At 35.4% G+C, this 12261-nt stretch overlaps 1 protein-coding gene across 2 annotated transcripts in view; it reads right to left on the reverse strand.

The window, feature by feature from the left end:
- The window catches only part of kif13a (kinesin family member 13A), a 109261-nt gene that overhangs the window by 49395 nt on the left and 47605 nt on the right, over positions 1-12261 (reverse strand). For both annotated transcript variants that reach the window (XM_079837706.1, XM_079837707.1), the window contains exons 4-8: positions 11989-12049; positions 7967-8059; positions 6257-6437; positions 4690-4777; positions 3277-3411 (exon numbers count right to left, since the gene is read on the reverse strand). In XM_079837706.1, coding sequence (XP_079693832.1) covers positions 3277-3411; positions 4690-4777; positions 6257-6437; positions 7967-8059; positions 11989-12049 — 558 coding nt within the window. The remainder of the gene's footprint in view (positions 1-3276; positions 3412-4689; positions 4778-6256; positions 6438-7966; positions 8060-11988; positions 12050-12261) is intronic.

The following is a 12261-nucleotide window of genomic DNA, read 5'->3' on the forward strand; positions in this document are numbered from 1 at the left end:
GTGTTTTTGTGAATTTTGGCATCTTCTTCCTTTATTCAAATTATTTGTTACAAATTTTGTAATTATATTGCATAGTTGTGCTTGGAGTCAATTGTTTTATTTTTGATAACGCAATGAAACATACCAAATTGTGCAGACATCATTTTATTTATACAAAGAAATTATGAACATGCAAAAACAAGAGCAAACCAATGAAATATTAATAATTGATTATGTTGTAGTCAAAAGCCCTATTCGGACGGTAATTGTTTCTCGTGGGGTCATAAGGTATTTTCATCATTGACAGGGGCTAGTCTGTGATTTTATTGTTGTCCGAATCCAGAATGTCAGTGTTTTTCTCCCACCACCCGCGTAAAAATCCCCGGCCGAATTACCTACTGTTTTTTTGACAAACACCAAGGTTGTGTGGTTATTTAAGTGCAGTCTGAATCCACATCTCTGAGTTTTCAAGAATATATCACCTCAAAATGCACTGTTTATATCCTTTTTGACCACTGCAGAGCACCGTATGGTTGCGCTTCGCTGTAATTTGGATGCATTTTAAAGATATTTGTGAAGAAAAGTACATACTTTTGAGTGTGTAGCAAAAGAGTAGATAAGCTTTGGGACATGCTACTTCGTCATCTATAACAGACTCTGTTGCTTAGTTACGTGCATCCTGTCACCGTTTTCAACTGCCCTGTCAATCATCGTCACAGTTCAAATCCTCCACATTCAGTTTAATTTCCTACTGTATCGGAGAGAAATGTAGTAGCACGTTCACAATGCTGCTGCAAGTGAAGTACAATGTGGATCACACTGAATAAATATATTTTTGTCAGGTTAAAACTCATAATTATTCACCCCTTTATCTAAACCTCTCTGCTTAACCGATGGACTTGCACATCCGCCATGTTTGTTGTTTTTTAACACTTTATCCACATTTGTAGTTCTAATCTAATCCTTGTCCAACTTGCAAAGGGTTGTGAGCAATATCAGCCGCGTTGATCCGCACTTCGAATTCTGAACGAAAATAGTAGACCATCCGGGTATCTTTCGAATACTCTTTTCAACATACTACGATTTGGGACACACTAATTCTATTTTCGAATACTATTTAGTATGAATAGTATGTGAATTGGGACGCAGCGCTAGACTTTTATTACTGAAATGCTGGCAAGTATTTACAAGAGCAATATATTTCATCACCGCTCAAAAAATAAAAAGAAGAAAAGCACGTAAACATTTGAAATGGCCCGTTATTACGACAGCAATTATATATGTTAAAATAACCAAGCTTTATGTTTACCTCACGTAAATAAGAGGCTGTGTGAGATAAAATACAAGACAGAAAACCATTTTAACTATAATGTGCGTCTATATATCTTCCTATTTTTAAACAGATTTAAATAATTAAATAAGAATTAGGATATTATTTTCCTATTATTAAATTAAATATGCATTTATTCTTATTATAGCAAGCATATTACATTTTATTTACAGCATACAATCATGTTATTGACCACGTGAGCAGCGTTCCCAGGTGTGCAGGACCACAAAACTCACTCCTCCACAGTGAATAAATCACATCCGAAAGCACAAGTTTTGGTGGCGGGCACATTTATTTTTACGGACTTCCATGTGAGAAACAATTACCGTCCGAATAGGGCTAATGTATGCTTTTTCCTGTCAGCTTTTTGATTTTCTAGGCATTTTTTGCATAGTAAAATAAAATCTGTAGCTGGAGTGTGCCTTTTTTAACAAAGTTTAGTGTTCTGTTCTTCCCTCATATTCAAAATATTAAATATATATATTTTTCCTCATATACAGTGGCATGAAAAAGTATGTGAACTGCTTGCAGAATCTGTCAAAATGGTAATAATTTTAACTAAATAAGAGGGATCATAACAAATGCATGTTGTTTTTTATTTAGTACTGTCCTGACTAAGATATTTTACATAAAAAATGTTTACATATAGTCCACAAGACAAAAAAATAGCTGAATTTATTAAAATAACCCTGATAAAAAGTTTATGAACCATTGATTCTCAGTGCTGTGTGTCGTTCCCTGGATGATCCACGGCTGTGTGTGTGTTTTGTGATGTTGTTCACGAGTCCCTTGTTTGTCCTGAGCAGTTAAACTGCCCAATGTTCTTCAGAAAAATCCTCCAGGTCCTGCACATCCTTCAGGTATCTTCTGTTGCTTCTGAAAGGCAGTACTAAATGGAATTTTTTTTTAACAAGTACACTGCCATTACAAACAAGTCACTGCCATTATAAAGCTTGGATAAGCCAGGACATTTTTAATATAACTTAAATGTCCTCTAAACATTATGAAACAAGTAGTAAAAAAAAAAGCATTCCATGAGCAATGTATAATTTAGTCTGTGCTAACATTATTAAAGACCAGATAACTTTAAACGAACGTTCTATTAACGTTACTGGAAGAATTTGTTACTGGATTGAATTTTTTTTTATAATGGCAGTGACTTTTTAGTGACCCCCCCCCCCCCCCCCCCCCGGCTCTTAATGCGTCGTGTTTCCTTCTGGAGCAACAGTGAATGTTTGAACCTTTTTAAAGTAGTTGTGTTTGAGTCCCTCAATTGTCCTCAGTGTGAAAAGATGGATCTTAAAATCATACAGTCATTGCTGGAGAGGGTTCAAATATGAAAAAGAGGCTGGAAAACTGAAGGATGTGCAGGACCTGAAGGGTTTTTCTGAAGAACATTGGGCAGTTTAACTGCTCAGGACAAACAAGAGACTCAAGAACAACCATCACAAAACACACACACAGCCGTGGATCATCCAGGGAACGACACACAGCACTGAGAATCAATGGTTCATAAACTTTTTATCAGGGTTATTTTAATAAATTCAGCAATTTTTTTGTCTTGTGGACAATATGTAAAAAAAAAAATTATGTAAAATATCTTATTCAGGACAGTACTAAATCAAAAATAACACGCATTTTGTATGATCCCTCTTGTTTAGTTAAAATTATTCCCATTTTCACAGATTCTGCAAGTTCACATACTTTTTCATGCCACTGTATTTCACCGGTTTAATCAAACTTTTAGGGTCATTAAAAACAAATCTCCCTCCGAACATCACTTTTGCCCACTACAGCATGTGATAGATTCAATGATTTATGCTGCATGTCACAAATAAACAAAACTGTTAAATAATGTTACTTTCATTAGGGACAAAATATATACTGTAATAAAAAACAGCGGTTTCATTTCCCATATATCTGCACAATTTAAAATGGATAAGCGTGATTATGAGTGAACCACTGACCCCAGACCGCAGGTCGTAAAGCGTCTGCGTGACGATGACGCTGAAGACGGCATGCGAGCGACTGCTCTCCTCGTTCATGTTGGTGGCGGCTACCGTGCGTGATTTGTTCCCCTCTGACATCAGAGATTCAATGTCCTGCGTTGGTGGGAAATGAGAGAAAACATGCACATAAATCACATGATGGAGTCCCAGCAAACACTTTCCCAGCTAACAGGGAACGTTCTCAGTTCAAAGTTATGAACAACCGTTCTTCCAGTAACGTTAATAGAACGTTCGTTTAAAGTTATCTAGTCTTTAATAATGTTAGCACAGACTTAATTATACATTGTTCATGGAATGCTTTTTTTTTTACTACTTAATGTTTAGAGGACATTTAAGTTATATTAAAAATGTCCTGGCTTATCCAAGCTTTATAATGGCAGTGACTTGTTGGGTCATTTTTGAAGTCCATAAAAGTGCATCTATTCATCATATAACTGCTCCACACAGCTCCGGGAGGTTAATAAAGGTCTTCTGGAGCAAAGTAGCACCTTTGTGTAAGAAAAATATTCATAAAAGAGTAACTCCTGACGTGATGTACAGGAGCACTGCAAGCTTTGACGCCTCTCGCGGATTGGGCTGGGCAACAAACTCAAGCCCTCTTCTCTTATATCCAAATCCATCGCAATTTCTCTTCAAAAATTCTCGTTTTAGACTCGAATTCATGACCGTAGTTCAGTTTTGCTCTATCCTCTGCGCTTCTGCGTTCGTCAATACGCATGTGTCAAGGGTTCAAGAATCAAGGGTTACTCTTTCACCATAAGTCGATGTGTGCGGCAATCCGCCGGAAGCTAGTTATTTTAGTCTATAGAGTTTTAAATATGGATATTTTTTATCAACCCCTATTTTATTAGCCTTTATTAACCCCCCGGAGCCGTGTGGAGCAGTTATATGATGGATAGGATGATGGATTTATGGACTTCATAAACGAGGCAACAATTCACTGCCATTATAAAGCTTGAATAAGCCAGGACATTTTTAATATAACTCTGATTGTATTCGTCTGAAAGAAGAATGTCTCATACACCTAGGATGACTTGAGGGTGAGTAAATCATGGGGTCATTTTCATTTTTGGGGGAACTATCCCTTCAACCAAGAAAAGCGTTTTTTGTTTTGCTTTTTAATTGAAAAAAACTGAATGTTTTGTCAAATGTCACATAGTTCACTGTAAGTGGAAAATGTGATTTGGTCTGTCATTTTACTTTTTTTTTCTTGCTGTTGGAATAAAGCCCATATGTCACCGTCAGGGACAGACAAAGGCTTCCTATAGAACTTTGAGAGAAACATGTAAAACAAAGTTGAAACAACTGAGACTTTCATGAATCCCCTGAGGTAAGATTTCAGTATAAAACCACTTCAGCAATCATGTTTACCTCGAAGCTCATCACAGCCAGCTGAGAGAGCCCGTCCACATACGGACCCAGGACCTTATGTTCCCTGACCTTCAGAGACTGTCTGCTCCTGCACGCAAGCAAGAGAAGCCATGTGAGAAAATACCAGTACAGTTTCATCAGCCCTTTATTAATGTTCCCTGGACGCCGATTCACAATCTTTCTCTTGTATGGGCCTCCTGACAGTATCTTCTCTGTTTCACGAGTATATATATTTATACACACACACACACACACACACACACATAACAGAAAGAAAGAAACAATTATACAATTTAGAGATAAAGAATAAAGTTGTAAAGAAAAACATTTAAAAAAAATTTAACTAAGTAATAAATTAAGCCATAAAAACAAGACATAAAATAACCAATAATACATTTGAAACAATATATACTGTACAAGAGAAACAATAAAAACGTTTTTAAAAAATTCAATAAAAAAACATAAACATTTTTAAAATTACAAAATTAACATTTTAAAGCAGGAAATGATATTTGCTAATAAAATTACATAGATTAATTAATACAAAAATATGTAGCACAAAATAAGAAAACAATTAAAAATGTTAAGATTAATATAAATTGTAAAAATGTTTTTATTTAAAACGGCACAAATAAAAAAACTGAATAGAAAATGTAAAGAATAAAATTGTAACAAAAAGTCATAACAAATAAGGCCATAAATAAATATGTAAAAATAGGACATGAAATGATTTACTAATGAAATCATAACTATTGATTATTTTTATTAAAGACCGAAATAAATAAACAATGAAATGAAAATAACTATTAGTAAATAAAAAATATATAGCACAAAAATTTTAAATATAAAAATTGTATTATGAAAAAAGACAAGGACAAAACCCAAAAAATATTGAAAATGTGCAAAGCCATACATTTATAAAAAATACATTTATTTAAAAAAATAAAATAATGTAAAGTATAAAATTGTAAAAAAAAAATTTAAATAATAAAATAAATAAATAAATAAAGTCATAAAAATAGGGCATGAAATAATTTTTTATTCCATTAGTAAATCATTTTATGTACTATTTTTACATATTTATTTATGGCCTTATTTTTTTATGACTTACATTTAAAAAATATATAAAATTTAAAAAATAAATAAATAAATAAAGTTGTAAAAATAGGGCATGGAATAATTCACAAATTAAATTTGAACTATTCGTTAAAAAAAATAGCACAAAAATTGTAAATATAAAAATTGTAATGATAAATTTAAACTAAAAAAATAATTCAAAAAATGTGTAAAGCCATAAAAAACAGGAAGTGATGGACTTTAAGTTGAGTAAAAGCACCAGCAAATCTGAGTGTGAAAACAAGCGCCGTAAACTCTCACTAGGTGGTGCAGACGGGTCCATCTGAGACAGATCAATGACTGTGAACAACCTTCACACAGCCTGCAGATTTACACACAGCTTCTGTGGATCGTGCTGACAGTCATTCTCTACACCTGTGTGAATTTGAGGAGAACTGAGGACTCAATGGTTGTGCTTTTTGTGCCCACTGTATATTATGAATCCGCTCACCCTTTGGGATCCAGCAGGTCTCGCACTTTTTCATTGTAGATCTCCATGAAGGAGACCTCCACCTTGAAGGAATGGGCCTCGTTCTGCTCTTTGGAGACCCTCTCGAACAGCGAGCAGCAGAGTCTCGGGATCAGTCCTGGCTGCTCTCCATTGCCCATCATCGAGAAGGATTTCCCAGAGCCTGCCAGACCACCAACACAACGTTTCAAAGGTTACACGACATTATCTCACCCAGCAGCAGGCGTGTTCGCACACGTCAGCCCACATGTAAAGCTTGTGTTGGAGGACAAAACGCCGGTCTGAGAACTAGGACAGGAAGGCAGAGGAAAGACACAATGTGGTGCGTCTGCAGAGGAAAGACAGACACTGAGCGATTCAACAGTATGATTGGAAACGCAGAAGCTTCCTGTTCATGAACGGTGAAACATCAGGTGTAGATATTTACCCACAGACCACGTGCCTCACTGGACACTTATTACATGGATTCTGCTTTTAAAAACGTATTCTGATTTAAATACTTTATTCGATTTTGACTTGACAAATTCTTCAAATGAGCCAGTTTATTCATTACAGATCATGTTCATCTGTAGCGCCTGGGCAAGATACAATTATTACAAAATAATGCAATAAAAAAAAATCTACTATATTAAAATCATTTTAAAAAACTGAAATAAATCTTAAAGCTCTGAAACAAAGGGATTTTTTTTACATTGTCATGTATTTTAATTAATTAATTTAAAAACAAATTCTATTCTTTGTTTATTTTTGTCTTACAATGTATATTTTCTACTTTTAGTCTAAACATTTAAGTTATTTTTCTCTTACATAAAAATAATGAATAAAAATAAATAGAAAATAATTACAAATCTTAAATATATATATATATTAAAATAATAAAAAATCTAAATTTGAAATAACAATTGAAAATCTGAATTTTATAAAAATCTTTTTTGTATTTTTTTATTATTTAGGTAATAAAAATAAGATACAATTTTAATTTTAATTTTTGTTTATTGGTTTTTTTCTTAAATCTTTAGACAAAAAATAAAAAAAATAAAAATAAAAAATATATATATATTGTAACTTATTTTTTATTCCCATACAAATTAATAATTCAATATAAATAAATGTTTTTCTATGTTTCAGATCTTTAATGTATCTATATTTCTTGTTTTTATATGTTTTATTTATACAAAAAAATTCAGGTTGAATCTTACCTTAGAACTAGAAATATTTATTATTTAATAAATTACAGAAAATGAGAATCATCATTGAGAATAGTAAAACATTTCTCACACATTTGAAGTAAAAAATGTGCTTTAATTGTCATCAAAAATATATAAATAAAAATGTATTTATATATATATATATATATATATTTATATATTTATATATTTGTGTGTATATATATATATATACACACACATGAAAAATGACCTGGACATGTTTTTGTGAGATTCATCCATCCACTGTAAGGCTAGGTGAAAGGGGGGAAATTCCTTGACGTGTGATTTTTTTTGTGTGTGTGAAACATGTTTGTGTACTTCAGTTATGTCTCGCAGGGCTCTTTTAGGGTAATTACCACTGCTCTCATGCCAATGAATGAGCGTCTATTCATGTCTTTCAATGCAACGGATGTCACTATCAACACAAAGCACGCTTACAAAAGAACATATATTGTTTACTGAATGTCTCTCTCTGTAACAGTACCTGTTTGTCCATAGGCAAAAATGCAGGCGTTGTATCCTTGAAATGCGTTTTCAAGTATTCCCTCCCCAAGGCACTTGAACACGACCTCCTGACCTACAAGACAAATACAGACAACCATAAAGATCACAACATCTTCTCTCTCTGATCTCCATACTGTACGAGAAGGAACAATTCACTGCTGAGCAACAAAGGGATCTCCGCATTTCTCATTTCCTTGACTTTCAAAAGAAATCCCTCGAGCCCTCCCACAAAAACCTCCAAAATAAGCGGTGTGAACGCGGAAACGGGCCGCATGACGTGTTCGTGCTTGTGTGAAGCCGAGATGCACAGTTCTCCACATTCATGGTGAATCAGCCAGCTGTGCAAAGAGCTAAATAAAGCTGGACCTCAAGCACTTTCACCCGCACAGATCGCCTGTTGTTTCTGAGCGCCAATGCGGCTCGCTGTATTTACTGCACAGGAATCCAAATGTTCTTCACACAATGTGTCTGAACAGAGGTGGGACACCTCATGCATGAAACCCTTCAGACTGGAGATCTTTTGTTGATCGTCACAACTCATTAACCCTGTTTGAGAGAGCAGTAATTGGCCAATAAGCAATTACTTTTTCCATGCACTTTTTAATCACAGATAGAAAGAGAGAATTCATATAGCTGAACATACGGAGTTGCAGAAACATAATGTGATGTTAAATATCATCTCACTAGAAAAGGAAAGTCCATAAAGACAAACTACGCATGAATAAAATGAAAAACACTGAACTAAAACTAAAATGAACACTTTACAATAAGGTCTCATTAGTTAATAATGCATTAATTAACATGAGCTAACAATAAGCCACTTATCAACAAGACAATTATAAAAAATATGCACATGTTAAAGGAACACTCCACTATTTTTGAAAATAGGCTAATTTTCCGTCTCCCCTAGAGTTAATCAGTTGAGTTTTACCATTTTCGAACCCATTCAGCCGATCTCTGGGGTAGCACTTTTAGCATAGCTTAGCATAGATCATTGAATCTGATTAGACCGTTAGCATCTCGTTCAATAATGACCAAAGAGTTTCGCTATTTCGTGACTCTTCTGTAGTTACATTGTGTGCGGAAAATGAAAAATAATAATCAAGTAACTTTGCTGCCGTACCATGGGTACAACAGGCGCAATGATAATACCCGGCAGCAAACTTCCTTGATTATTACGCAGGAATGAGAGTATAGTTCCTAGCCATATGGGCCTAGAAAATCACAACTTTTCATTTTGCGTCGGTCTTAGTCCACGATGTAACTACAGAAGAGACAAGTTTTAAATAGTAAAAATATCTAAACTCTTTGGTAATTTTTCAGCGAGAAGCTAATGGTCTAATCAGATTCAATGATCTATGCTAAGATATGCTAAAAGTGCAACTGCCAGACCTGGAAATCGGCTGAATGGATTCAAAAAGGGTAAAACTCAACTGTTTAACTCTAGGGGGGTTGGAAAATGAGCCTATTTTCCAAAATAGTCGCATGTTCCTTTAAGTACTACCCAAAAATGCATACATAATATATGCAAATATATAAACAATTAAAATTTTTCAATTTTACAAAAAAATAATAATAATAAAATCACAAGAATGGCAAAGAAAGGAAGGAAATTAGCTGCAAATTGAATGAATGAATTGAATTATATAAATACACAAATCATTAAGTTACCGGTAATTTGGTTTTATAGCAACAAAAAAAAGTTGTGAAAAATGGAATTTCCCAAAGCATCCATCATTAATTTTACTGAACAGTTTTCTACACTTCCGTACAGGCCTGTGTAAACCCCTATAACTGCACATTATCCTTCCTAAAAGACTTTAATAACCAGTGTGTCTGTGTGAGTCAATATCACTCATTCCATTAGCAGGTTCATGAGTACACCTTTATATCCATTAGACTGCGAGATTGACAGATGAACACAAGCAATAATAACCATCCATGTAAGAACATGTTTTTGGAGACATCAGTTTGTCAGCCAGGCTTTATTTTGGCAGAGAGACCTGACATGAAGAACCATGTGATTGAGCTACATTATAGTGTGGGGTTTCAGATGAATTCAGACAGTGAGAGACTGAAGAAAAATACACACAGCTGCTGAAATGATTAGTTATAATGTGACTGGTTGGTGCTAAGAAAATGATACAAGTATAAAATTATAAGTATACCGGAGAAATCAGAGCTTTCTGTCCCTCCATTGACAGCTACGCAACTACCACTTCGACACTTCAAAAAGTTCATAAAGAGATCGTAAAACTAATCCATATGAATTTAGCGGTTTACTCCAAATTTTCTGAAAGGACTTGATCAATTTGTATGATGAACAGATTAATTTAGGCTTTTATTCACATATAAACATTTATCAATGCACACATCAGTCGTGTAAACGGAAGCTCAAGCATGTTCACTTGACATGTGAGAACCAATGAGGTTCATTCTCGTGTTACGCAGCACGTTTGAGCTTCATCAAGAACCAATGAGGTTCATTCTCGTGTTACACAGCACGTTTGAGCTTCATCAAGAACCAATGAGGTTCATTCTCGTGTTACACAGCACGTTTGAGCTTCATCAAGAACCAATGAGGTTCATTCTCGTGTTACGCAGCACGTTTGAGCTTCAGCGAGAACCAATGAGGTTCATTCTTGTGTAACCCATAACGTTTCAGCTTCCTCAAGAACCAATGAGGTTAATTCTCGTGTTACCCATAACGTTGAGCTTCCTCAAGAACCAATGAGGTTAATTCTCGTGTTACGCAGCACGTTTGAGCTTCCTCAAGAACCAATGAGGTTAATTCTCGTGTTACCCATAACGTTGAGCTTCCTCAAGAACCAATGAGGTTTATTCTGGTGTTACCCATAACGTTTGAGCTTCCTCAAGAACCAATGAGGTTTATTCTGGTGTTACCCATAACGTTTGAGCTTCCTCAAGAACCAATGAGGTTTATTCTGGTGTTACCCATAACGTTTGAGCTTCCTCAAGAACCAATGAGGTTAATTCTTGTGTTAAGCAGCACATTTGAGCTTCTGCAAGAACCAATGAGGTTCATTCTTGTGTAACCCATAACGTTTCAGCTTCCTCAAGAACCAATGAGGTTTATTCTGGTGTTACGCATCACGTTTGAGCTTCATCAAGAACCAATGAAGTTCATTCTTGTGTAACGCAGCACGTTTGAGCTTCATCAAGAACCAATGAAGTTCATTCTTGTGTTACGCAGCACGTTTGAGCTTCAGCAAGAACCAATGAGGTTCATTCTCATGTAACCCATAACGTTTGAGCTTCCTCAAGAACCAATGAGGTTCATTCTTGTGTTAAGCAGCACGTTTGAGCTTCAGCAAGAACCAATGAGGTTCATTCTTGTGTAACCCATAACGTTTGAGCTTCAGCAAGAACCAATGAGGTTCATTCTTGTGTAACCCATAACGTTTGAGCTTCTGCAAGAACTAATGAGGTTCAATTTGGACTAAACACACAATTCCTATGGAGTAGTTTTACGATCTCTTTATAAACTTGCTTAGCTGTCAATGGAGGGACAGAAATCTCTTCAGTTGTGTTCTGAGTATAAACGAAAGTCTTACAGGTTTGGAACGACATGAGGGTGAGTAAATGACGACAGAATTTTCATTTTTGGGTGAACTATCTCTTTACTTAAGGAAAAATATAAAAGCTTTAGTAAACAACAACATTGAGATGAACTAAATATTCCACTTTCTTTTTTTGTGTTATGTCTGATCTCCATTTTTATGTGTAAGATGCATCAGACGGTCAGTGAACACCATGGTAAATCAGCATAACCAGTACCAAGCCTAAACTAGCCTGGACCAGCATGGGAATTTTGTGTGATCTAAGCTGCTTTTTCTCAGATCCCACCCTTGGGAACGGCACATTGTGTGTCCGTGTCATTTCCAGGGCTTTACATTTTCCATAATTACTATGCAGGTGTGAGTCTATCCAGCACAGTGAGGGGAAAGTGATTCTGTGTGGACGTGTTGAAGAGTGACTCACCGGCGTACTTCGGGATGTTGGACTCATCCATGGACCAGAAGCAGTGGTCGAAGGCAAACACCTGCAGAGCCAGAGAGAGATACATGTGTGCCTGTTATGACACGTTCCTCTCGATGCTGGTCGAGTCTCAGACAGACAAAAGAAGACTTAATGTGTTTTATACCTGACACACACACACACACACACACACACACACACACACCCACACACAGAACATGATGCTGCTTGTCTTGAACACACTGAGTGAATGAGAATGAGAAAACAGCCCTCATC

Source organism: Gobio gobio, assembly GCF_949357685.1.
Source record: "Gobio gobio genome assembly, chromosome: 15".
Lineage (NCBI taxonomy): Eukaryota > Metazoa > Chordata > Actinopteri > Cypriniformes > Gobionidae > Gobio > Gobio gobio.